The sequence below is a fragment of the Anguilla rostrata genome, chromosome 7, assembly GCF_018555375.3.
Source record: "Anguilla rostrata isolate EN2019 chromosome 7, ASM1855537v3, whole genome shotgun sequence".
Taxonomy (NCBI): Eukaryota; Metazoa; Chordata; class Actinopteri; order Anguilliformes; family Anguillidae; genus Anguilla; species Anguilla rostrata.
The window spans coordinates 21,902,769-21,926,716 of record NC_057939.1 but is presented as its reverse complement, the minus strand read 5'-3'; the positions used below and the strand labels follow the sequence as shown (position 1 = coordinate 21,926,716).

The 23,948-nt window shown below is 47.1% G+C and overlaps 1 protein-coding gene across 1 annotated transcript in view; it reads right to left on the bottom strand.

Moving 5' to 3' along the window:
• poln (polymerase (DNA directed) nu) overlaps positions 1–23,948 on the bottom strand; it is a 90,310-nt gene that overhangs the window by 44,427 nt on the left and 21,935 nt on the right. Inside the window, exons 14-18 of the mRNA XM_064343736.1 lie at positions 20,649–20,732; positions 19,844–19,939; positions 19,342–19,398; positions 18,462–18,515; positions 17,043–17,108 (exon numbers count right to left, since the gene is read on the bottom strand). Of these exons, the coding sequence (XP_064199806.1) occupies positions 17,043–17,108; positions 18,462–18,515; positions 19,342–19,398; positions 19,844–19,939; positions 20,649–20,732 (357 nt within the window). The remainder of the gene's footprint in view (positions 1–17,042; positions 17,109–18,461; positions 18,516–19,341; positions 19,399–19,843; positions 19,940–20,648; positions 20,733–23,948) is intronic.

The following is a 23,948-nucleotide window of genomic DNA, read 5'->3' as shown; positions in this document are numbered from 1 at the left end:
CGGCTGGGACTGATAACCAGCCACAGCGCCCCTGGGGGGTGGGGAGGTGATCCCATTCCCAGCTTCATCACGCAACAGCGATTCCTCCGGCCCGCTGGGAGCTGGCGGCCCCGCCCACGTCGACCGCGTGAGCGCGGCACGGTTTCCTGGCGCAGCTTGGCCGGCGGACTGCGCCGTGAAAACAAGCAGCGGGCGGCTGCACACGTCTGTGAGATCTTTGTGCAGATCTTCGCTCTCTAGAGCTGATGGAAAATCTTACAGTGATGAATCATGTCCACTGCATGCTGGGAAATGAAGGAAATGTGGATAAAAAGCCTCGTACTGCTCTTGTTTCAAAGCTATATATTTCTAATTTTCGCATAAATATAACTTGTGTTGATAAATTGAACGTTTATGTCTGGTACACAATGCACGTCTGACATGGCATATGTTTTAAGACGTCGAATGCAGCTCCAATTATGTTTAAATATATTGCCGCTCTCTCTGCAGACATATTACTCCCGTAACAAGAGTTCTCACCCTTTGTGTTGACATGACAACGCACCACTTACTCATCACTCCCATGGTAACATGGTAGCATGCTGACATGACAACAGATAGCCTGCTGCCCTGCTCTTAATAAGCACGCTGTTGTCTGGAGAGGCAGGGAGGATGGAAAGCTCAGCGGGAGCAGTGATCCACAGTCACCAAAAGGCCAGCCGTTCCCTTAATCCACAGGCACGTACATCAGCGGGGCTGTGTTTGCACCGGCACCCAACCTCTCGCACGGTAAAACCCTCACTGCGCGGAAGGGAAGCTGTGATCTCAGCACATTAAAAATTAAAACCGTTTTATGTATGCCTCAGCACCCTGCGGCATCACGTTAATCAGTCTTGCGAAACAGTTCCTGCCAACATGGCCAGCCGAGCGCAGGTTGGGGGCACGCCTGCGGGACGGCTCAGGTGACCTGAGGGCGCGGCGCTTTCGCTAATCGCGCTAATGGCGATTTGACGCCCCGAGGCGAGTCCGTCGATCGACCCCGCGGGTCCCGCGCCGGCGCGTTTCGAAGGGGAGCGTCGAGACGTGGCATTTTTTTAAGCGCGATTTAACAAGACGCAATTAAATCCCAGAGCAGGGCAGAGACCAGGCAGTCTTCATGGCTGCGTGCCCTGGCCCCTCCCCCTCCTCATTAGACGGGCTTCTCACAGTAACACAGTTCATGCACCAGGGGTGACGTGGGAGCACAAAACAGGAACAGGAGGCAGGAAACCCACACTTTTAACCCCTTCACCCCACCCAGCTGTTTTCCATTTGTTTTGCTTGATTGACAAGGGGGTCAATTAGCTGAATGATGTCTACCCAGTGGCAGGTAAGTCCGTTTGCCTTAATGGTATCCCATGTGGTAACGTTCTGTTCCTTCTCATCAGGCGAAAGCACTTAAATTATAGAAAGCTTCCACTTAGCACAATCAACGTTATCGTTATAACGACGGCTGGAAATGGTCCTGCGTTGGATATCGTGCGGGCTCGGAGGGCAGAGCAAGAGGAACGCTCGCGGATGAATCTAGAAGATCAGGCGCATTTTTCAATGAAATGGTCACCTGTGCTGCGTCTGCAGATTACCCGATCGTTACATCATCAGCCTGCTCCGGCTATGGGCACAGAGAACAAAGCGTAAATCTACCGGCAAATTATCAGCACATGTGCGAATGACGCACATTTTCGTGAAATGAAGGAAAGTGGTCTCCTCTGTTAGCAGTCCGCGAGGCTTCGCTGTCACGCACACGCAAAGCACGCAAGACGAAGCTGAATGGATACTCATGACGAGCAGCGACAAAAATCACCTGCTGCTGGGCCAATGAGAGAAAGAGAGAGAGAGAGAGACTGGACACAGTCATATGGCAGGTTCACGAGTGTCAGGCATGGCAGTACCATGGCAGCGGTCATGGGGTGTATCTCACCACAAAGCGGTCATGGGGTGTATCTCTGGGGTACAGCAGAGGGACTCCCATATATCTTTGTTGTTGAACGGGACTAACATAGGGGCACTGCACAGTGCCTTTGGTCTGAGTGTATCTGTGATGTATCCTTTGCCTCATCAGAACACAGTAGAGCTGGGCTGGGTGGAGAGACCAAAGATGAAACAGAGGATCTGCTCTCCAAAGGATGAAAGAGAAAGAGAGATAGAGCGAGTAAGAGAGAGACAGTGAGAGAGTGATAGAGAACATGGAGAACAAAACTGCTTCTGCTCTATGGAAAAAAGGGAAGCGTGATGATTCACCTGCTGCTGCCTCTACCTTTCTGTCAGGGATGCTGACGCAGTACATGCAGGCCTGAAGTGGATCCGTGAAAACACAAACAATCCCAAAAGGTTTATTGGGTCGTGGTTGTTGTTGTTTCCGTTGTCCTTCTCATAGCAGTTGAATCATGAAGTATTCTTTACAAATGCAAACTAAGGGCCCCTCATCAGAGGACTCATTAAGCCTAATAGGCCACACCTGGAGAACAACCTGAGCCTTGGCACTGTATAACAGCAATTACTAATCAGCTGTCAATCATTGACTTGTTTGAACCAATCAAATGGTTTTACTATTCCCAGCAAAACACAGTGATTAGTTCAAATTAGTGATTGACTGATAGCACCCATTTCTGGTTTCAGGGAATCTCATCCTCCCATCGCTGCCTCACAGTGGGACAGAGTGTACAGTTCCTCCCACCCGCAGAGCATGGCTCCTCCCACCTGACGGGCATGGCTCCTCCCACCTGTAGTGAATGGCTCCTCCCACCAGCAGTATATGGCTCCTCCCACCTGTACGTACTGCTTTACAGCAGGAAGCAGCTTCTTATAATACACAGCTGTGTAGTCAGACCTTGTTACCAGTGCGTATTTGAAATACTTTCGTTCTTTATATGAGAGGTCTGCAAAACAGGTCCTGGAGATCTGCAGAGCTTGCTGGGTTTCGCTGTCACTCAGCAGTTTTGATCTATTAAAGCAGTTGATTACAGTTAACTCCCCTAATTGTTTGCTGCTGATTTTTACATCACAGGCATTTGATAGACACTCTTATCAAGCGTTTGCATAGTTTCCATTTATACAGCTGGATATATACTGAAGCAATTCAGGTTAAGTACAGTACCTTGCACAAGGGCACAATGTCAGTGTCCTACCTGGGAAACGAACCAGCAACCTTTCTGTTACAAAACTCAATTTTCAGGTAAAAACAAAAAGCAGCAGCTGTGGTTCTCCAGCACCAGGGCCACAGACCCGTCCCACAGATTGGCCCCGAGGATTTTTAAACAAACACGTTCACTAACCAAAGAAGTACATATGAAAGAAAAAAAAGTGCCCTGAATGTGTGTGGAAACAGCAGTTTCTTTCCAAAGCTGCCAGTAATCTGTGGCATCTGTACTGGTGTCTGAAGAGTTAATGAATATGACCCCGGTGTGCAAAGCTGAGGGCTTCACCTGTGCCCACTCGTGCACCCCCTCCCTCCCTCCCTCCCTCCCTCCTGCCTCCACCTGCTGTTCATGGAGCAGGGTGCCCAGGGGCACTGCAGCGGGTTGCTCTACCCCCCTGACCTGCTCGTATCGAGCCTCTCCTTCCGTTAGGGGGTACCCCGAGGCCAGAGCTCGATGCCAGTTCGTTTTCATTGTTGCTTTGTCAATAAATCTTCATACATTTTTCTTAATGAACTCCCAAAAGCTATCTTCACTGAGACAATAATAAATGCATAATAAACATTTTTTTTTCACACCGTTGTTAATTTTTTCTAGCAAGAGCCATGATTCACTCAACTTACGCTAGGAACGAACCTCACATTTGAGGGTGTTAAAGGAAACACATTCAAGGCCCAGTTCTCTAGGCATTAAACCACACTAATACGCAGTTACATTGATAAAATCATATTTAAACTGCATACACTGTAAGAACTTACAGCCATCTACAGTAACAGCTCAAATAAGCTCAGATCAGCTTTTAATCAACGGCTCAGTCAATCCCATATCGGTGTTTACTCAACACCTCAATCAAACCCAGGTCATTGCTGAATCAACAGCTCAATCAAACCCAGCTTAGTATGTAATCAGCAGCTCAATCATACCCAGCTCTAAACGTAATCAAAAGTTCAACCAACACAAGTTCAGTTTTCAAGCAACAACTCAATAAAACCCAGATCAGTGCTTAATCAAAACTCAATCTAATCCAGATCAGTGTTTTAATCGACAGCTCAATCAATCCTAAATCAGTGCTGAACCAAAAGCTCAGTTAAACCCAGGTCAGTGTACAATAAACAGCTAAATCAAGCCTAATGCTCTAGAAGCAGTTTGAGCAATAACAGCACTTAATATTCTCAATGTGCCTCACTGGCATGGCTACCTCACAAAACTGAATCTCAGCACTGTAAATCTCAGTGGAAAGCTTTATATTTCAGCCTTACATACAGTAACTTCGGCAGATATGGTCACCTGTGTCTGGCTTACAGTACAGTCAGTGGCTTATACCAGTGGCACTGAACTATTGTACTTTTGTAAGAGTTAAAACTCAGGCCAAAGCACTTTCTAATTTGTGGCGCTCTGTCGCACCGACCAATTTTCGCTTCACAGCATCGGATTCTGTGAGGCGGTCGATCAAATTGGGTCCAGAACATTCCGGACTTAAAATTCACAGCTGAATGTCAAGTCATTTAAAATTCATAGATGCTGGTGACAGGAATAGTTTGTAACTTTCTTAGGAAAATGCTAAGAGATGCACTGACACATTCATTACAGAATTTGTGACAGCTGGTTACAGTTGTTTCGTGGTAATCCCTTGCCGATGATACTTGTCGATAGAACTTAAAATCTGACTACAGTAAAGCAGGTGCTTTTTTACAAAATTTGGGAGTAGACAAAAAACAGCAGAAATGTGGGTGTGAAACTATCAGGGCCGGCCCGTGGCATAAACGGTCTATGCGGTTGTTCAGGGCCACACGATCACGATCCAATATTTATCTATGGAAAATAACGTTATTTTTGCAATTACGTTATTTATCCCCTATCGCAGAACTAGCGGTATAAATGTTAAACGGAATGGCAACCGAACATTTAATGACAATGCAATGTAAGAAGCAAACCCCCCCCGGAAACTATGTTTGTTTTATAGATAGCTAGCTAGTAAGTATTACATTAATAGACTACAGCATGTTGTATATTTGTTTGATAAGTTCAAAGACCCAAAAACATTACATGTAACTTTTAATGGTGTGCTGAAAACTTACTGATGGCTAACTAGCTACTTAGCTAACATCCCTTCAATAGTGAAGCTAGCTTAGTTGGCTATCAATAGCCAGAGACCTTGTTTGGATATGGCAAGATATGGCACTGACCATACCTTGGATTCATAGACTTTTTTTGTTAGTGATTAAAAAATATGAATGAAAATTGATACAATTTTGACTTTAAATAAAGACGAAGTATCTTTTGGAATCAACGTGAAAAGAGGGTCCAGTACCATTTATAGAGTATGAGTATTGTACAGTACGTGGACCTGTGTTCATAGTTGTTCCAATGACCATTGGTATGTACTTATTGTATGTCACTTTGCATAAAGGCGTCTGCCAAATAAATGTAATGTAATTTATAGACAAAACGTCACGGATCAAAGGTTCTGGTTCCTGACAGACAATGTTCACCACAGACTGCATCCAGGATCTGGCTGAACTAGGCTTGCCTAGTCTTGTTTAATAACAAATTGGCTTGAAACAATAAAAATAGGCTAATGTGCTAATATGGCTCTTACATTATCTTTGGGGCATGTTCAAAAATGTTCCACTTTCCGGCACCACTGATTCCCCAAGGGTACTGGATAGTAGAGGTTCTGCTGTATTCCAACAAAAACAGAAGTGATTTACTGGGGTGTGGGGGTGTGGGGCGCTAGTATCTTGTATTCTGATATTTCATGTCAGTATCCTGATATTATTTTTATAGACATCACATTTGCATTCACCAGTGTTATGTTTTCAGATGACAGCAATGCACTAATATATCTGCATTAATTTAATATGTCTGCACTACTGTCTCCCTTTCTCACACACACACACACACAGCTGAATCACTCACAGAGTTGAATCACTTTAAAAGCTATTCAAGAGGCCTTTGTAGATACCAGCACTGCCTCACTTCTGAATAGTTTCTAGCTCTCACATCAAAAAACCCACTTCCTCATAAGCTTCCTTCTGTGAAGTTAATTGCAAATGTTGCCATAAAGATAAACACACGGATGCCTTCTGCATATTCATGAGGCTGTTGACCACCATGATACGGTTAATTCAGGGGAAGAACTGGCGCAAAACGCTGGTACTTTGAAATTACTCCCCACAGAATGACAGCATTTTTATATCACTCTTCTGGCCATACTCTTCATCACCCACAGATCTAGATGATTCTGTGCTTCCCCAACAGTTTGGGAAGGCCCTTTTCTGTTTCAGCATGGCAGTGCTGTGCAGTGCACACAGCAAGGCAAATACAGAAATTGTTTTGTCGAGAAGGTGTGGAAGAACCTGTACAGAGGCCTGAGCTCAATCCCATCCAACACCTTTGGGATCAACAGGAAAGCAAACTACATGCCTGACCTCACTAATTCTCTTCTGGGTGAATGGAAGACAATCCCTGCAGCAATGTCCCAACATTTAGTATAAAAAACCCCCAAACACCTATCCAACAAATTAGAAACACTCTTCAGGAGGCAAGCGTGAATGTGTCAGTGACTACTGTCTGCAGAAGACTTCATGAACAGAACTACAGAGGCTACACTGCAAACCACTAGTTAGCCGCAAAAAGATGGCCAGGTTTCAGTTTGCTAAGTACTCAAAAAAGCCTCTAGAGTTCTGGAAAAAGGTCATGTGGACAGATAAGACCAAGATTCACTTGTATCAGAGTGATGTCAAGGACAAAGTATGAAGGCCAAAAGGAACTGCCCAAGATCCAAAGCATCCTGTCTCATCTGTGAAACATGGCTGCGAGGGTGTTACTGTCTGGGTATGTATGGCTGCTACATGTACTGGCTCACTTGTCTTCATTGATGATATAACTGCTGATAGCAGCAGCAGAATGATTTCTGAAATGTGTAGAAGCATCTTATCTGCTCAAGTTCAAGCAAATGCCTCCAAACTCATTGGGTGGCCCTTCATCCTACAGAAAGACAATGACTCCAAACAAGCAGCTAAAACAACAAAAACTGGAAAATTCTTAATTGGCCAAATCCAAGTGAACATGCTTTACTTATGCTGAAGAGAAAATGTAAGGAAATTAGCCCCTGAAACAAGCAGGAGCTGAGGATGGCTGCAGTACAGGCCTAGCAGAGCATCACCAGAGAAGATCTACTCAGCACCTGGTGATGTCTATGGGTCACAGACTTCAAGCAGTGGGCCTCCAGGAAAAGGACATCCAGCTCTCTTTAGAGAAACTCCACTCACAATGTTTTGGACAGAACCCAATATTCTGAAAGCCACATGGAATTCAGCCATCATTACATCCCATCAATTCAATTAGCAGGAGCAACTGGAACAGCTTGCTATGTAATATAACGCCCGTTAATGCTGTTAAAGTTTAATGCCGTTTTAGTGAGGCCACTCACTAGATTTAGCGCCCTGCCGCAGGGCAGGCATCAGCCCTGGGGCCGGCCCCCATTTTGGTTCAGAAGTGCAGCCGGTGCTGCAGGACCCATGGTGCAACAGTGCACCTGTGTCGTGCAGACTGAAGTGGGCCTGTCAGTCAGGGATGCAGAGCTGGCCCGGCTGGGTTTAATTAAGAGCGCTTGACTCGTGCACCAGAGCACAGGACGGATCGTGGCTTTCCAGATGGGGGGGACGGGGGGTTGCACCCTAGCTCTCGAGGGTTCCAGAGAGGTCGCTTTTGGGCCCAGGCATCCCATTCAGAGCAAAGCAGTTTTCTGTGGTACAGCGCAGTGACCCACACTGGGGGGTTGCACCCTAGCTCTCCGGTGTCCAGAGAGGTCGCTTTTGGGTCCAGGCATTCCATTCAGAGCAAAGCTGTTCTCTGTGGTGCAGCACAGTAACCCGCATTTACTCTCAATGGCAGAAAGACAGGGGGGCAAAACCAAATGCCACGATGCTCAATGCTACAACCAGACTGCTGGAGACGTAAGATGGCGACACAGAGTAACCAGTCATTCATTAGGCACTGTACTTTGAATATAAATGCCCAGAAAAGCTTCTGTCTGCAGCTCAACAATGCAAATTCATCTCAGCCAATAACTAATACATTATTCAACACTTGCTCCAGAGCACATGCTGAGCAATCATTTAAAAATGGTGCAATGAGAAAACGGAAGCCAGCCGGGTGTGCGCCAGGTTTCAGCAGACAAGCTAAAAAAAAAAAGGAAAAAAAAGAAATAAAGACGACATCTGATCTCCTTCCCCCGGCTTTGGTTTCACAGCAAAGGGCATCTCCCTCTGAGTGGAGCCTGTTTGGAGCGTCTGCGATAAAGCAGAGCAAGGAAGAAAAGGAAGAAATACTCCCTTTGGTCTGCAGTCCACACTTCTCTTACCCCTCCTCTACTCTCTCTCTCTCTCTGAGAGGAAGACTTTGATAATCAGGAACTCACTCCGAATGAACTGAGATCACATTCCCGTGCAATGTTGGGTGAGTATATGTGTATGTCTGCACGCCGCCTGTGTCCCCCTGTGTTCGAGCCAGTGGAGGATCGGGGACATCAGGCACAGAGTGGAGTCAGGAGTCGGTGCGAGTGCCTTTTAGCTGATGCTTTAATCCAGAGCAGAAGCACTTCAGGTGAGCTACCCAGCACAAGGGCACAACAGTAGTGTCACACCTGAGGGCCTCACCTACAGCTCTGCTACCTCACCATCACAGCCCTACATTATTGATTGCACCACTGAAACATGCCTCCCCACCACATGCATGCACGCACACACACACACACACACACACAGACACACACACACAGTAGCTCCGTAGCTCATACTCCTATACTCTCACAAAGCTGCACTTTAATAAAAGGGGCACAAAGAGCCCTCCCCCCCAAACTACAATTGGACAACAGACCATCTGCAGATTGTGTGCTAAATAAATGACATCAGAATGACATACACGTTTCAGAGAAAATCAAACAATGACTTGAGACTAACCCTGTGAAGAGCAGATTTGTTTGGAATATGTTTTCAAAATTCTAAATCAGTGTTCTTGAACTCCATTGCTTTCAATCACCAGTACTGACTGTTCCATCACCATTAGAATGTTCAGTTAGAAACATTCTAATCACATATTCGTGATCTTACACCTTAAAGGGTTAAACAGAATAACTGAAAACCTGACTAATGAAAATGGAAGCAGGTGAGAAAGTTGTGGGTGTGAGAAGTTGAGAGGGATAAGCAGCAGCAGCGGCGGCGGCGGTGCTAATCTGGGCTTGCTGAACCCCGACAGCAGCGCTCAGCAGCCTGTGATGAGATATCGATCACCATGGAGACGCTGCGGGACAGGTTCCTCTCCAATAAGCGGGAGAGGGATAACGGCATTTCGCGCAAATCCTCCCAAAAAAATAATAAAAAGACATAACTCCCATTCCCTGCGCACGCACAGACTGAAAGCCCTGGTCCCTCAGACCAATACCACAGCCTCAGATGGAGATTAATCAGAACACCCGCGATGGGGTCGCTCAAGCAGAACCCAGAGCGTGATACTGATGCGAGTGCCGGAGCAGGTCCGCCAAGATGGATCACAGCAGTCTGCTCTCCTGACAGAGGTCTGGACAACATTTCATTACATTTCAGCATTCAGCAGAGGCTCTTATCCAGAGCTACTGTCTGCGTACTACTCTTTTACATACAAGTCCATTTATTCAGTTCGGTGAGTTTGGTGAATTCACTACATCAGATAATACACTGGGGCGACACAGCTCAGGAGGTAAGACCGATTGTCTGGCAGTCGGAGGGTTGCTGGTTCAAACCCCGCCCTGGGCGTGTCGAAGTGTCCTTGAGCAAGACACCCAACCCCTAACTGCTCTGGCGAATGAGAGGCATCAATTGTAAAGCGCTTTGGATAAAAGCGCTATATAAATGCAGTCCATTTACAGTGGCTATATGTATAGACACACATACATACTGTACATGTAAATTTGATCCATATTCATTAGCATCTAAAGAGTTTGTGTTTTACATAGTGCACATATTTGACCCAGGTCTGGTATTCACACACGGCCTTCCTGACCAGTACAGAGGCAGCTGTGCCCTGGAACCTGTGCTCTCTCAGCTGCTCATAACTGATAAGACTGAACACACGCACCTGCGGCTGCTGAGCTTCCTCTCCAGCTAGCTCAATTACATTATCTACCAAAATGTACAAAGCACACTTTCCCTTCAAATTTAAACCTTAGTTGCTTGGGAACCAAACAAAAAATTCTTTCTTTTTTTGTCCCTGATTAATACTTATGGTTTCTGTTTTGATGTCTTCTCAGGAGGAAATTGTTCATAAATTAAGCTACGATTGCTAGTGTTCCGTCGGAATTGGCATTCTGAGTCTCAAATCAGGTACATATTGATCCCATTTCATTGATTCTGTTAGTGTCACTCCAGGTGATTCTTTTTCTGTTGCCAAAGCTTAATTGCTACACTGTACTCTTCACACTGCATCTGCAGAGCCAGAGTGGCTCACACAACTTTTCCCATAGAATTTACATTGCATCCATTTATACAGCCGGACATATACTGAAGCAATGCAGGTTAAGTACCTTGCTTTAGGGTACAACGGCAGTGTCCTACCTGGGAATCGAACCTGTGACCTTTAGGTCACAAGACCAGCTCCTTATCCATTATCCTTTATAGTTCAGGGGTGGCACGCTGTTGCCTTGGAGAGCCACAGGGCCTGCTAGTCTTTGTCAATTTTAAAGTGAAAACAAAAATCTGGACTTGGCATGGCCACATGAGTTTACAGGAAACGCAGTGTGCAATGCTAGGCGATGATTCCGTGGTTAACAGCACTACAGACGCATTCTGATTGATTGATTTTTAAAACTCATTTATGGGGATTGAATTTCATAGGAGCGCTTCGGGAAAAGAGCCTCTCTTGAGGAACAGCAGAAACCACAAACCCACAAGAGTCCAGTGCCTCCATATTTTCTCGATTCTGGGTTTGATCTGAGGGGGCGCTGGATCCTGGGTATGATTTTAGGGGGCACTGGATTCTGGATTTGATTTGAAGGGGCCACTGATTTATGTGAAGCGATGTGATCTATTCACATCTGAACCAGTGAGGAGCCGGATGCTCTCTCCTCTTTCTCTGCATAAGAACAATTATATTTTATCAGTCTTTCTCCCAGACTTACGAGACAATCAGATGAGTCAATCACTTAACCAAAAACAGCATCTTAACTCCTCTTGCTCACAGCCATACAGGAGGTTCATGGACTCTTTGAATCAGGTTCATATAAAGGTCTGCAGCACTGATCCAGTTCAATCCGGCTGGTACCAAGGTGGGCACAAGGACAGCCTGACCAAAGAGCTTTGCTACCAGCCTCCTCTGACCACAGCGTGCTTATGCAACGAAAACACAAGCTAGAGCAAACTGTACTGCACACTAGTGATGGGAAGTTAGATTCTTTCTCCGGACTCAGTGAAAATAGCAAATTCTTTGATTCGTTAATTTGATTCAGTAATCCCCACTTTCCATAGGAGTGTCTTTGAGCAAGACACCTAACCCCTAACTGCTCTGGCGAATGAGAGGCATCAATTGTAAAGCGCTTTGGATAAAAGCGCTATATAAATGCAGTCCATTTACCATAGGTTCATTCAGTGGAGTGGAGGTATCCGTTTTTTGGCATGGTAGATGACAGTGACTAGGCCCATGAGTGCTAAACCACTGCAATCCATGGTTCTGATAGCAAACACAACTAGATAACCTGATTAGAAGAACTCAAAAGAGTTGTTATTCTCAAGTCCCGAAAAACTTGTGATTTTGGTACATTCCGTTCAATAGCCTAAGGTAATGCCCATTTCTTCACTCATAAAACACAAATGTAGGCAATCAGCAGCTAATGGGTTTACTTTTGGTTTTACGATGATATGTCCGGCAACATCACGTCATTTAAACGGTTTTACACAATGCGAAATTGTCATGTTTAAAAACATTTCGTTTGGAAGCATGGCGCTTTAGAAAAATAGCATACAGTAATTCAACAATTCCAGTAAAGAACCTTTGTAAGTGAAGTATTTTTGCATACAGCCTAACAGTTACTCAAATTGAAAGTCCTTCTTTGCTCATCTATGACGCTGATTTAATTGAGATGGACCCAACAGCAAGGACGAGACTAACTTCCACCACAGATTACCTGTCAACTGTTTTTTAAAAATCAGGAACAAATATTACATTTATTTAAATGAATTAATAGCAAAATGGTTGTCCAAGTACTAGCACACTCTGCATCTTTGCCTTTGACAGACATTTTTGCTTGCTGAGCACAACCCTTTCATATTAACAAACTAATGGCAGCAATGTTTGTGAAGAAAAGAAAAAGTGAGAATTTATAAGCGAATGTCAGCGTGAATGATCCAATGCTGGCCTTGCTGAATGCATGTCTGTCAGATTACCCCAGAAGAATGATGACCATAATGGAATCCTCTCCTCACCCGTGCTGGAGCTGATCATTCACATGATAACCATTTAAATATTTTTCATCACAGAGTCCAGCCCTTAATCTTAGTGTAATACATGGATCATCCACACCACTATCCGTCTTCATTAGCTCTACTGCCTCAATAGTAACAGTCTTCCCCCCTAACGGTCGCCATCTTTCACCTCTCCTGGTGTTTCTCAATCTTAGTAGCAGGACTGCAGTTGTATAAGTCTAGTTACTGTTGCAGTTGTTTCCCAGACTGCTGTTTGCAGGGTGAAATTATGTTAAAAGCCAGACAGGCTGTCTACAGGCACAACAGGGGGCACCACGCACCACTGTGGGGCATCCAACACAGGGTCCATCTGCCGTCATAGTGATCTGCTGTGATTCAGCTACTGCAGACTTCGGTCCTGTTTATATAGGGATCTGTTGTGATTCAGGGCTTTTTTTGCCTTTGGGATATCATCGCACCTTTATTTTCCTGATACAATCCTGTCACTTTGGATGAGAATGCCTGCCGCGTGATCATAATGTAATCTAATGTAGTTGAGCTGATGCAGCCTTTACTCCTGTTTATATTGGGATCAGTTGTGATTCGGCTGGTGCTGATGCAGACTTTGTTCTTGGTTATATTGGAATCTGTTTTTGCTGATTCATGTACTGGAGGATTTCCCGAAACTCCCACACACTTTGAATCACCCTAGAGAGATGCGGTACAGAAGACATCACAAACACAGTGAAGTGATACAGGACACTCCTTTCCCCCAGCCCTCTCCTCTTTCCAGTTCATTTCAGTCCTCCACTCCCCTTCTCTTCTTAACATTGATTCTCTGTCCTCTTCTTCACCATCTCCTCTCTCATCTTTTCCTTATTTTAAGTCCCCTCTATATTCTCAAGATAATTAATAATTCAAAACAAAACTGGCCTTTTGAACAGAGAGAGTATCATGTGTCACAGGCAGGGAGGATCAAACTGACTCAGTGTTATAGGCAGGGAGGATCAGACTGTGACTCTGTGTTACAGACAGGGAAGATCAGACTGTGACTCTGTGTTACAGGCAGGGAGGATCAGACTGTGACTCTGTGTTACAGGCAGGGAGGATCAGACTGACTCTGTGTTACAGACAGGGAGGATCAGACTGTGACTCTGTGTTACAGACAGGGAGGATCAGACTGTGACTCTGTGTTACAGGCAGGGAGGATCAGACTGTGACTCTGTGTTACAGGCAGGGAGGATCAGACTGTGACTCTGTGTTACAGACAGGGAGGATCAGACTGTGACTCTGTGTTACAGGCAGGGAGGATCAGACTGTGACTGTGTTACAGGCAGGGAGGATCAGACTGTGACTCTGTGTTACAGAGAGGGAGGATCAGACTGTAACTCTGTGTTACAGGCAGGGAGGATCAGACTGTGACTCTGTGTTACAGACAGGGAGGATCAGACTGTGACTCTGTGTTACAGGCAGGGAGGATCAGACTGTGACTGTGTTACAGGCAGGGAGGATCAGACTGTGACTCTGTGTTATAGGCAGGGAGGATCAGACTGTGACTCTGTGTTACAGGCAGGGAGGATCAGACTGTGACTCTGTGTTACAGAGAGGGAGGATCAGACTGTGACTCTGTGTTACAGGCAGGGAGGATCAGACTGTGACTCTGTGTTACAGGCAGGGAGGATCAGACTGTGACTCTGTGTTACAGGCAGGGAGGATCAGACTGTGACTCTGTGTTACAGGCAGGGAGGATCAGACTGTGACTGTGTTACAGGCAGGGAGGATCAGATTGTGACTCTGTGTTACAGGCAGGGAGGATCAGATTGTGACTCTGTGTTACAGGCAGGGAGGATCAGACTGTGACTCTGTGTTACAGGCAGGGAGGATCAGACTGTGACTCTGTGTTACAGGCAGGGAGGATCAGACTGTGACTCTGTGTTACAGAGAGGGAGGATCAGACTGTGACTCTGTGTTACAGAGAGGGAGGATCAGACTGTGACTCTGTGTTACAGAGAGGGGGGATCAGACTGTGACTCTGTGTTACAGGCAGGGAGGATCAGACTATGACTCTGTGTTACAGGCAGGGAGGATCAGAGAGCCCTCAGCAGCCCCCGGGAAGCAGGACTGCTGAGAGCTTTGTGTCTGTTTGTCGAGCGTCTGACACCCTCTCTACCCCATCAATATTTCAACACTTTCCCTCTGCAAAGCCTTTCTGACCAGGACCGTAGACCTGAGACACTCGTACCGTCACACACACACTAACACCAAGAAATATGCACATAAACATTTACACTCATCCCCACTCACACTCGCATGCATTGACACCGCCACACACACACACTGACTTTAAAGACTGAAGGTAGTACTACCTTCCTCATGTTCACACAACCAACTGGCACAAGCTCCCATCAGTAAACACACACACACACACACAAACACATGAACACACACACACCCACAGTACTTCTCCTACTCCCCTGAGCTCCTGGTGCTCTGTGACCCTGAATAAATTCACACACTGCACAAAGTGCAGCCAGTATTGACAGAGCTGACAAAGCATTTGCCTCAGTGTGTCTCTCACACACAGGCACATGCACGAATGAAACGCACACAAAATGAAGAGACACACAACCACGTGCACACACAGAGCAACACTGGCACCCTGACACACTCAAACATAAACACACACTCATGTAATTTCAGCTTTGTGCCAACCGCACGGCTGGAGAAGCCAGCTTGTGTTACATAATCCGTCTCAAATCTCCTTATTCATCCTGCAAATGGCTGACATCGATGGTGGATTGTGGGACATGTAGGCTGAAAACAGACCATGAATGCAAGGCTTCTCACATGCCTACAGGCTGCCACCTGCAGCAGGAAGTAAGCTCACAGCAGTGTTGCTGTTACAGTGTCATAATGTTGCTACACAAGGTTTAGAAGAACACGGTGCGCTGGTGGGAAAGCAAATGGGAGTACCAAAGGAGTATTAGGGAGCACCGAGGAGTACTGCGTGAGTAGAAGTTCAGAATGGAAACTGTACTCAATACCTGCGGGCATTGTGATGTCATCACTAACCATGGAAATAGGAATCACTGAATGGTCCAACTGACAAGCAGCTACTAATTATAAGCAAGCCAGGCAACCAGAATGAAACCAGAACCACTCATAAAATTCAAATACATCGTGCTTTATCTACTGTATGTGAGGAGGCCCTGGACGCTGTACTCACTCAGTGGCCATTCAGGACTGCTCATTAGACAGGCCACTTCTGCGCTATTGAAATATAATTTACTTTGAATATAATCATTCAACACCATGGTCACTGCAGCAGAGAAGCAAAGAGCCCTTGAAGAGGAAGGGAGAGCCTAACTGGAGAGGAAGAGAGAGAGACAGAGAGAGCGAGAGTGAAAGAGAGGCGAAGAGAGATGAAGAGGGGAGCAGAGAAGAGAGCGAGTGATGATTCTGAGAGAGAGAGGGGTGATAGTCCCGGGGCGGAGGAGCGTGACAGGTGAAGGGCCGCTAAGGCAGGTGGGACGTCCTGCTGAAGCTGATTCTCGCAGTGCACTGACACAGCCCACAGTCTGTAACCCAATCCTGACTGTGTCAGCACAGAGTGGCACATAACAGGCTGCATTAAAGCACTGGCCAAGAGGGTTGCAGTCAGCAGGTTGCTCCCTAATTAGACGTGCAACAGCGTCCCAAGTGGTCAGTGGGGGTACTGCAGTCTACCAGTAGTAGCTGTATAAATAATGAAGCCCAGCTGCACAACTAGTGCGCAGCTCATCAGGTGGACTGCACACAGAAAAGTAGCAGTGCTCAGCTACAAATATTCATGTATGTTCAGGGGACTATTCAGCACTCTCAATGTTCAGGGGACTATTCAGCACTGAATGTTCAGGGTTCTATTCAGCACCCTGAATGTTCAGGAGACAATTCAGCCCTGAATGTTCAGGGCATTATTCAGAACTGAATGTCAGGGGACTATTCAGCACTCTGAATGTTCAAGCTTCTATTCAGCACTGAATGTTCAGGGGATTATTCAGAACTGAATGTTCAGGGGACTGTTCAGCACTAAATGCTCATCAGTTTGACAGCAGATGTTCCACTGATGGGACAAACCTATGATTGGACAAAAAAGAAAAGAAAAATATAGAGGAATAAAAAAAGTTAGGAAAGAGCAGCTGTCAGTCACTAGAGAGGAAAAGAGCAGCTGAAGATGAAGATGAATGGTGACAGTGATGAAGAGCGGTTAAAGTGCTGAAGGCGAGTGACAAAGAGGAGCTGAAGAGGACAGGAGGCTCATGGGTGACTGAGCAGTGACCGCGAGGTGACAGGAGCACGACGAAGAGGAGGCTGAGTGACGAAGAGTAGCGAGTTGGAGCCGAACTAGAGAGGGAAGAGGAGAAAGAGGAGGGTGTGAGTGAGAGTGAGGAAGAGGAGGGGAGTGACTCACAGGCTGCTTGGCTGACAGACGCCCGCTCACTGCGCTGGTCTGGTTCCAGGTGGAGGAGACGTACGTCTGCAGGGGAATCCCACAGAGCAGAGACTTCAGAGGCTAGCGCACAACCGTCAGTCACTCCAACAACCACAGAACACGCACAAACACAAACATGCACAAACACACACACACACAAACATGCACAAATACACGCACACACACAAACATGCACAAATACACGCACACACACAAACATGCACAAACACGCACACACAAACATGCACAAACACACACGCACACACACAAACACAAACATGCACAAACACGCACACACAAACATGCACAAACACACACGCACACACGCAAACACAAACACGCACAAGCACACACACACACACACACAAATGCACCAACACACACGCACACACACACAAACACAAACATGCACAAACACGCACACACAAACATGCACAAACACACACGCACACAGACACACACAAACATGCACAAACACACGCACACACACAAACATGCACAAACACACACACACAAACATGCACAAACACACACGCACACACACAAACACAAACATGCACAAACACGCACACACAAACATGCACAAACACACACGCACACACACAAACACAAACATGCACAAACACACACGCACACACACAAACACAAACATGCACAAGCACACACACACAAAAATGCACAAAGACACACACACACGCATGCACGCACCTACACACAGACATGCACAAACACACACATAGACACTCACACATACGCACGCATACGCACATACACGCACACACACACAGACATGCACAAACACACACATAGACACTCACACATACGCACGCATACGCACATACACGCACACACACACATAAACACAAACACACACGCATGCACAAGCACACGCTGGTCAGCCATGACACCTCCATTATCCTACTGTCTAAGAATATCACTCATACAGAAAACCTTATTAATACATTAAAACATGTTGCTACAGCCATTGAAAAGCAGCATTCAGATCCAATCTCTGAACACCTTGCTATCGGCGCTCACCGGTAATTGATGCTGACCAAGCTCACTTCTGCCATCTAGTGTTCACTGTACAAATGATCATAAGTCAGATCCAAAAAATAAAGCTTTGTAATTGCATGCAGAGGAAAGAGTTTGTGCTCTACACCACTGCAGCAAAAAAGGGGGATCTGTAGCGCATTGAAATGGAAAGACTGCAGAGCCATCGCTGTTTGGCTGATCTGAGCTCCAAGTCTGGCACAGACACCATGCGGGGGAGTGGGGAGAGGTGGCTATGCTTACAGTTGAAGATACCAGAAAGTGTCCGGTGAAAAGACTTTAACCTTAAGGTGAAGGTACACAGGTTTGCGGAGGTAGACAGACGGACCAGAGGTCCTACCGCACCTTTTTCATGCACGACAGAATCCCATCAACGAAGGTCGATTTTATCTTGTGAACCTGTAAGGAAAAGGTGGCGGTTATGGGACAGAAGCCAGGCACTGAGCTCTCTGCCTGTGGCCACACTAAAGAGCCAGCCTATCCCAGCATCCTCTGCAGCTGGCAACACTCTCAAAACTATGGCTTTCACATTTACAGTCCTGCAGTTTGTTAAAAACCCAAAGCAGCCCCTCAGGAAGTGAACCCCCCAAGTAACACTGTAACTCTGGGGGAAAAACGATCTTCCAGGACACATCGTGCTGCTGGGAACACTCATTTTATTTTATCCTGTCAGCTAAAATGAGGTTTTTGTGCCTCAGAAGAGAAAATGCTAAATGTCTATGCCTTTGACACAGTAGTGTATCTTTAGCAAAAAGGAAAACATTTCATTTCGGAGCACAGTGTCCCTCCAGTAAAAAACAAGGCTGACCAGACTTGACTGTGCATAAAACGACAGCCGTGATGCAGACGGCACGAAGACGCCTTGAACTGATTCTGCCAGTCAAACAAGAGCTCCCAGTCTGGAACGTTCCGGCCGGTGACAGGGCTCAGTCAGGGGTCGCGGAGAGAGGACCCAGACGTCTGAAGCCGGTTCCAGGCTCGCAGACTCAGGGCTCAACAGTGCTCCCATTCAAGGAGCATTTGCTTAAGAAAACTAGCATGTGCTAACAGGAAAAATCATTTTAACGTATATCTACTAATTGGGATGCATTAGCGTGCTCTTAAACTTTTTCGACTCAGGAGGACCTGTGCTCCTTGGAAAAGAAAAATGTTAGCACAGAGCCCTGGGACTGGACCCTGTTGTAACACGCTGGCCTCAGAGCGTGGAGGAAGCACGAGGAAGCACCTGTCTGTACTCCAGTATGATCCTGGGCAGTGGATGGAGGTCCTGGAGCTGCAGAAGCTACATAAAGAAGGGGCATAAGAAGGGAAACAGACCCTATGAGAGATCTGTGAGAGATTCCCCTTCAGCACGTGTAACGTTGCTAAGGGATCATTAGCATGAATGAACGCCATTGCGCAGGGGAGAGCAGGGTAGAGCACCGTGTGTAACTCAACATGAGGAATTCCCCTCAGCACCACGGACAGCGCCCAGTGACTCAGCGTTCATACTGTACTGTGTTCTGTGCAGTGCTCTGCTGCTGGGAGCGATGGTCTCATTCTCTCTCAAACAGATGTGAACACATACACATTCAGACACACACAACCAGACTAGCACAAATGTGCACACGGAAACACAAATGTTGTACACATGGTGTTATGAGAGAAACTGACAGAGTGTGGGTGAGAGAGTAAGATTATTATTATTATTATTATCATCATTATCATGTGTAAGGGTTGGATCTCACCACTGCTTCAGACGTGGACTGCTGCTGCTTGAGCACGGTCTTGGGCAGCTTCCTGTTCTCACAGCGATCCTGCAGCCGCAGCTTCTCAAACAGAACCTGGAGTGCAGAATTAGAAAAGACACTGTACACAACATCCCCCACTGAACCCACAGGAGTGAGGCCCAGCAAACAGAACCACAACCAATCAGCACACAGGACCAGCCTCACACTGTACACAGCACCCCCCACTGAACTCACAGGAGTGAGGCCCAGCAAACAGAACTACAACCAATCAGCACACAGGACCAGCCTCACACTGTACACAGCATCCCCCACTGAACTCACAGGAGTGAGGCCCAGCAAACAGAACCACAACCAATCAGCACACAGGACCAGACTCACACTGTACACAGCATCCCCCACTGAACCCACAGGAGTGAGGCCCAGCAAACAGAACCACAACCAATCAGCACACAGGACCAGACTCACACTGTACACAGCATCCCCCACTGAACTCACAGGAGTGAGCCCCAGCAAACAGAACTACAACCAATCAGCACACAGGACCAGCCTCACACTATACACAGCACCCCCCACTGAACCCACAGGAGTGAGGCCCAGCAAACAGAACCACAACCAATCACCACACAGGACCAGACTCACACTCACAGCACACAGGACCACACCACACTGGGTTCAGTCTCTGGCCCTCAGTGACATGACACCAGCACAGAGACAGGAGCTATGGGCCAGGAGGGAAGGTCCCTTTGCACCAGCACTTCTTCTTCTTTAATTGGTCTGATGGATGCAACAGATGGGAACTGACCAATCGGAGCTGAGCGCTGCTGGACACCAGGAACTGCTGCCCCGCTGCCTTGTGGGCTTCCTGCTCCAACTGTTTCAGCTTCGCCTGGAAACAGAGAGAGAGACAGAGAGAGAGAGCGAGAGAGAGAAGAGGTGAAAGAGTGCAGAGTAAGAGGGGAAAAGAAGGAGAGACGTGAGGGAGGGTAACAAGAGAAACGGAGAATGGAATAGATAAACAGGAGAAAGAACACACCCAGAGGATAAACACAGCAAAGAGGGAAAAGTTTTATAGAGAGGGACAGTGACAGAGCAGTGAGAGAGAGTGAGAGTGTGAGAGAGAGAGAGAGAGAGAGAGAGAGAGAGAGAGATGAGAGGAGAGAGAGAGAGAGGGAAGGAGAGAGAGAGGAGAGAGAGAGAGATGAGGAGAAGAGGAGCAGAGAATGACAAAGCACTTAAAACACAGCTACCACCAGAGCAGATGTGTCTGTGGCCGATCTAACAACTCTGATCAGCGCAGGGATGAATCCGGAGACGGGCCGAGGGGGATTAAAGTGGGAGGAATGTCTGCTCTGATTCAGCGCAGGATGAATGAGAGCCGGGGGATCTTATTCCACAACTCGGGCTGCAGCTGCTTAATCCCACTGCTGTGGGCCTGATGTGTACAGACAGCAGACCCGCTCTCCCGCTCTCTCTCTCTCTCCCTCTCCCTCTCTCTCTCTCTCTCTCTCTCCTCCTCCCTCTCTCTCTCTCTCTCTCTCTCCCTCTCTCTCTCTCTCCCTCTCTCCCTCTCTCTCTCTCTCTCTCTCTCAACCTCAAATGGCTTTATTGGCATGAATGGAAATCAGCCATGTCAATGAAATCTGGCTCTCTACCAGTTCTGGCATTAAATCACCACAGATACAGATACTATATACATTACACAAATAAAATATATGAAGTATGATTTTTTGCTCTATGGCTAACTGGTGCTAGCTGAGCCTGTACCTTGTCTCTGTCTCTCAGCACACGTCTCAGCCACCGCTGTTCCAAGGATTCAAAACTGTAACAATGAATCCTTAGCCTGCACTCAGGGAGAGACCGCGCTGCTGCGCACGACAGACGGGCTTCGCGGCACTAAGAGAGACCGGCTGTAAGTCCACTGAGCCGTTCACAGGTTGCAAACCATCATAACAACATGATTTTCAGAGCGCGTGCGGGACCTGACGCCATCAGGACTGCTTGGCATTATCCGAGCAGAAGGTTGCTGCTTCGTATCCCAGGAGGGGCACCGACTTGCGCTTTCAGGCAAGGCACTAAGCCTGAATGGCACTGCTGAGCAATCAGCCGCATACATATTAATGCTATAATGCTAGTTTTGTAGGCTGGCAGGGCAGTGGGTATCGGCACCTAAGCCACGGCAGCTAACGTAAGCCCACAGGCGTGTCTAGAGCAGTTCAGTAGCATGTGCCACAGGCCCATTAGGCAGCCTCTAAGCCTCACAGCCACACGCCTCCCTCTACCTCTCATTCACAGCACCAATAGGCAGCCTCTAAGCCTCACAGCCACACGCCTCCCTCTACCTCTCATTCACAGCACCAATAGGCAGCCTCTAAGCCTCACAGCCACACGCCTCTAAAACTCTCATTCACAGCACCATTAGGCAGCCTCTAAGCCTCATAGCCACACGCCTCCCTCTACCTCTCATTCACAGGCCCATTAGGCAGCCTCTAAGCCTCACAGCCACACACTACCTCTCATTCACAGCACCATTAGGCAGCCTCTAAGCCTCATAGCCACACGCCTCCCTCTACCTCTCATTCACAGCACCATTAGGCAGCCTCTAAGCCTCACAGCCACACACTACCTCTCATTCACAGCACCATTAGGCAGCCCCTAAGCCTCACAGCCACACACTACCTCTCATTCACAGCACCATTAGGCAGCCCCTAAGCCTCACAGCCACACACTACCTCTCATTCACAGCACCATTAGGCAGCCTCTAAGGCTTAAAGCCACACCTCTCCTCTACCTCTCATTCACAGCACCATTAGGCAGCCTCTAAGCCTCACAGCCACACACTACCTCTCATTCACAGCACCATTAGGCAGCCTCTAAGCCTCACAGCCACACACTACCTCTCATTCACAGCACCATTAGGCACCTTCTAAGGCTTAAAGCCACACCTCTCCTCTACCTCTCATTCACAGCACCACTAGGCAGCCTCTAAGCCTGACGGACACACGCCGGCACAGTCAGGTTCTGTTCCCTTTGTTCCTCTCTGATCGCGGCCCTGCGGCAGCCCTGGGATCAGAGGGAGGAAGTAAAGCCTATAATCCCGGCAGAAACATCCCAGGGAGTTTCATATTATTTATGAAATTACTGGAGCATTTTTGTTTAATAAGACGCTTCTTAATGGCCCAGTTCCCCCACTGCTGTTTGCTGCTTGCTGTTCTCGGGCGAGGCTTTTGATTAAGACCAGCGGATGAGTGCGAGACCACAGAGGACAGAGCAGTGGCACCGGAGGTTCAGATCCGCGTCTACCTCTGTGTGAATCGGGAGGGCTTATCGCATTAATGGCGGAATATGAGAAAGCAGCACGCTCGATGACAAGCTGTCCGCCATTCGCAACATTTTACTGCCTGCCTGAGGCAAGAAACATCTTTCCTCACAAATATAGTTACAGTTTAGCAGAGGCTTTTAGCTAAAGTAACGCAGGAAAGGCGCAGTAAACACGGCTAGAAATGCACCACTAGAGCAAGGCTATAATCAAATCAGTCCCATCAGAGAGATGCATGCAGTAGCACCATCATAACTGCCATATCCTGGTCACATGACTCAGGGAGACTGCAGGGGATGTGAGTGAACAGATCACAGAGAGGATGCCACTGGAAACTGTGAAGCCAAAAAACACCTGAGGGAAATATCTTCATCATGTTAAAATGACTGAAAGGGTTAAAGTGACTGTCATCAATTAAAACTATTACTCAGTAACATTGCAGGTTTGATATTGCAGCTGTTCTACGTAGAGAAATGAAGTTCATGACGATGGTTCTAGTGAATTAAGTGTCTGTTGATGACAATGGTTCTAATCATGAGTTAAGCACCTATGCATGGCGGTGGTTCCAATACGTTTAGCATCTGCATGGCGACGGTTCTAAAGAGTTAAGCGTCTGTGCATGGTAATGGTTCTAATGAGTTAGAAATCTGTAGATCATGATGGTTCTAATGAGCTAAGCTTCTGTGCATGACCACGGTTCTAATGAATTCATCATCTGTGCATGGTGATGGTTCTAATCATGAGTTAAGCATCTGTAGATGGCGATGGTTCTAACACACCAGTGTT